The 2227-nt window shown below is 63.2% G+C and overlaps 1 protein-coding gene across 2 annotated transcripts in view; it reads right to left on the reverse strand.

Annotated features, from left to right (window-relative positions):
- The window catches only part of ACTR1B (ARP1 actin-related protein 1 homolog B, centractin beta (yeast)), a 7032-nt gene that overhangs the window by 3040 nt on the left and 1765 nt on the right, over positions 1–2227 (reverse strand). For both annotated transcript variants that reach the window (XM_010829604.1, XM_010829605.1), the window contains 5 exons: positions 1505–1630; positions 951–1075; positions 510–726; positions 301–393; positions 47–221 (listed from right to left, as the gene is read on the reverse strand). In XM_010829604.1, coding sequence (XP_010827906.1) covers positions 47–221; positions 301–393; positions 510–726; positions 951–1075; positions 1505–1630 — 736 coding nt within the window. The remainder of the gene's footprint in view (positions 1–46; positions 222–300; positions 394–509; positions 727–950; positions 1076–1504; positions 1631–2227) is intronic.

A 2227-nucleotide genomic window follows, 5' to 3' on the forward strand; every position in this document is an offset into this window, starting at 1 on the left:
CCCCCACTCCCGGTGCCCTCAAAGCCATACCATCCCAACTAGGTACCTTTGAAAAGCGTGGAGCCACCAGAAAGCATGATGTTGGCAAACAGCGTGCGGCGCAGATCCATGTCAGACTTGTGGATGGCGAAGACCAGCACCTCATGGAGTCCCTCACTCTCATCCCCTATCAGGTCTGGCTGGAACAGCAGCTCAGGGGCCCGGAACCGCGCTGGTCCCACCTTCGGAACACAAGATGAAGTTAGTCCCGCCTCCTCCAGTCCCGGCATCATCACCCGCCTGCGTCCGGCCTGAACTTACGTTGAGCGTGCTGCCGTCCGGCAGGGTGTACTGCACCTTCTCTGTCTCCAGAGCCTCATCCTTCTGCGGGTTGATGGACAGGTAGCAGGCCCGCTGCGGTGGGCAGAGACAGGGCTCTCAGGAGGTGGCCACAGGGACCCGCACACCCAGGGCTCAACCTCATGCTGGGTCCGACCACCCCCGCTTCCCCACTCCCTGCCCCGAGTCACCTCTTTGATGGTCCGGACGACCTCAAACTCAGCCGAGGTGTGAAAGTCCGCCCCCTCCTTGCGCAGCAGCAGCCGGAGGTAGCGGGAGACGTCGCGGCCAGCAATGTCCACCCGCATGATGGAGTGGGGCATGGCGAAACCCTCGTAGACGGGGACGGCGTGTGTGACCCCGTCCCCCGAGTCCAAAACCACTCCAGTCGTGCGTCCTGTGGCGTACCTGTCACCAGGTCAGCATCCCTTCACCTCAGCCACTGAGGCACTGGGACCTCCGCACCCCTGGAAGGGACCCCGGGGCGTGTGCATTATCTGGTCTGGAAAGGGACCCACAGGCCCCCCAGTAGGGATCGTCATCGGAAGGCTGTTTGTACAGGGAAGTCAGGCGCCACGGCATCCCAATCAGGAGGCCAGAGATGCGAGGACCAGGGCCAAGGGAGCACTCACAGGCTGAGCACGGCCTGCATGGAGATGAACAGGGCCGGCACGTTGAAGGTCTCGAAGAACACCTCCGCCGCCTTCTCCCGGTTCTTACTCGGGTTGAGCGGCGCTTCCGTAAGAAGAACAGGATGCTGCAGGAGACGGCAGGGTTGCGGGCAGGTGCAAAGGCAACGTGCAGGCCCCGCCGGGATCTTTCCAGAGAGCCACCTACCCGGGAGCACACAAACCTGCCGTCTCCCATCCCTCCCGAGGGCGCCAGCACATCATCTGCCAGCAGTGAGTCTTCCAAAGACCCAGCGCCCCCTGTAATATTCTACCTGGCAGCCACTAGCTGTGTGGACCCACACCCACACAATGCGGGGCAGAGGGGTGGCAGGGACCCACACAATGCGGGGCGGAGGGGCGGCAGGGACCCATACCCACACAATACGGGGCAGAGGGGCGGCAGGGACCCACACCCACACAATGCAGGGGCTTCATGCCAGACAAGAGCCAGAGAAAGTGTGGAAGCCTGACGCAGACGCCGCAGGCGGGGCAGGGAGAGGGCGCCGCGGCCCCACCTCCTCCGAGAAGGTCTGCAGCTGGTCCTTAGAGTAGACGTACTGCCAGATCCGCTCCATGTCGTTCCAGTCCCTCACCACGCCGTGCTCCATGGGGTAGCGGATGGCCAGCAGCCCCCGGTGCTCCTGCAGACCGGAGGCTGGAGGTGGCAGCAGACACTCACCCAGCAGCTGTTCTCTGCCCTCCGGGGGGCCACCCCTTCATCCGCTCACCGGGGGTCCCTGTGCCCCTTACATCCTTAACTCGGCATGGGTTCATCTGCCCAGTTGTTTCCCTGGCTCTGAGAGTCCAGTCCAGGACCACAGAGGGTGGTGGCATGCTCCCCCGAACCCCAGAGTGCCCCCATTCCTTTCCCCACGGCCCGTGTCCTCTACAGTCACTACTAGCACATCCTTCCCTTCCAGCCTCACACACAGCCTGACCTCCAGCTCCACCGGCACTTCAGTTCCTGTCCTCATCAGCGCCAGGAGCCTCTGTGACGGCCGATCCTACGACAGCCATCCTATGTGGCCCCTCCTGCGGCCACGTGCTGCCACCTCTCCTCCCAGCTCTTCAGCCAGTACAGGTGTGTCTCGCAGAGACCTGCCCTTCAACGTCCCCCCACAACGCGGTCCTTCTGTCCAGTACCATTCTCTCACCCACAGCTGCGGCTCCTGCTGACCGCATTTTCTGGGTCCTCAGCACCCCTTCCTGTCTTCCCCAGGTGCCTAAACTGCACTTGC

Source organism: Bison bison, unplaced genomic scaffold (assembly GCF_000754665.1).
Source record: "Bison bison bison isolate TAMUID 2011002044 unplaced genomic scaffold, Bison_UMD1.0 scf7180017864508, whole genome shotgun sequence".
Classification (NCBI taxonomy): Eukaryota; Metazoa; Chordata; class Mammalia; order Artiodactyla; family Bovidae; genus Bison; species Bison bison.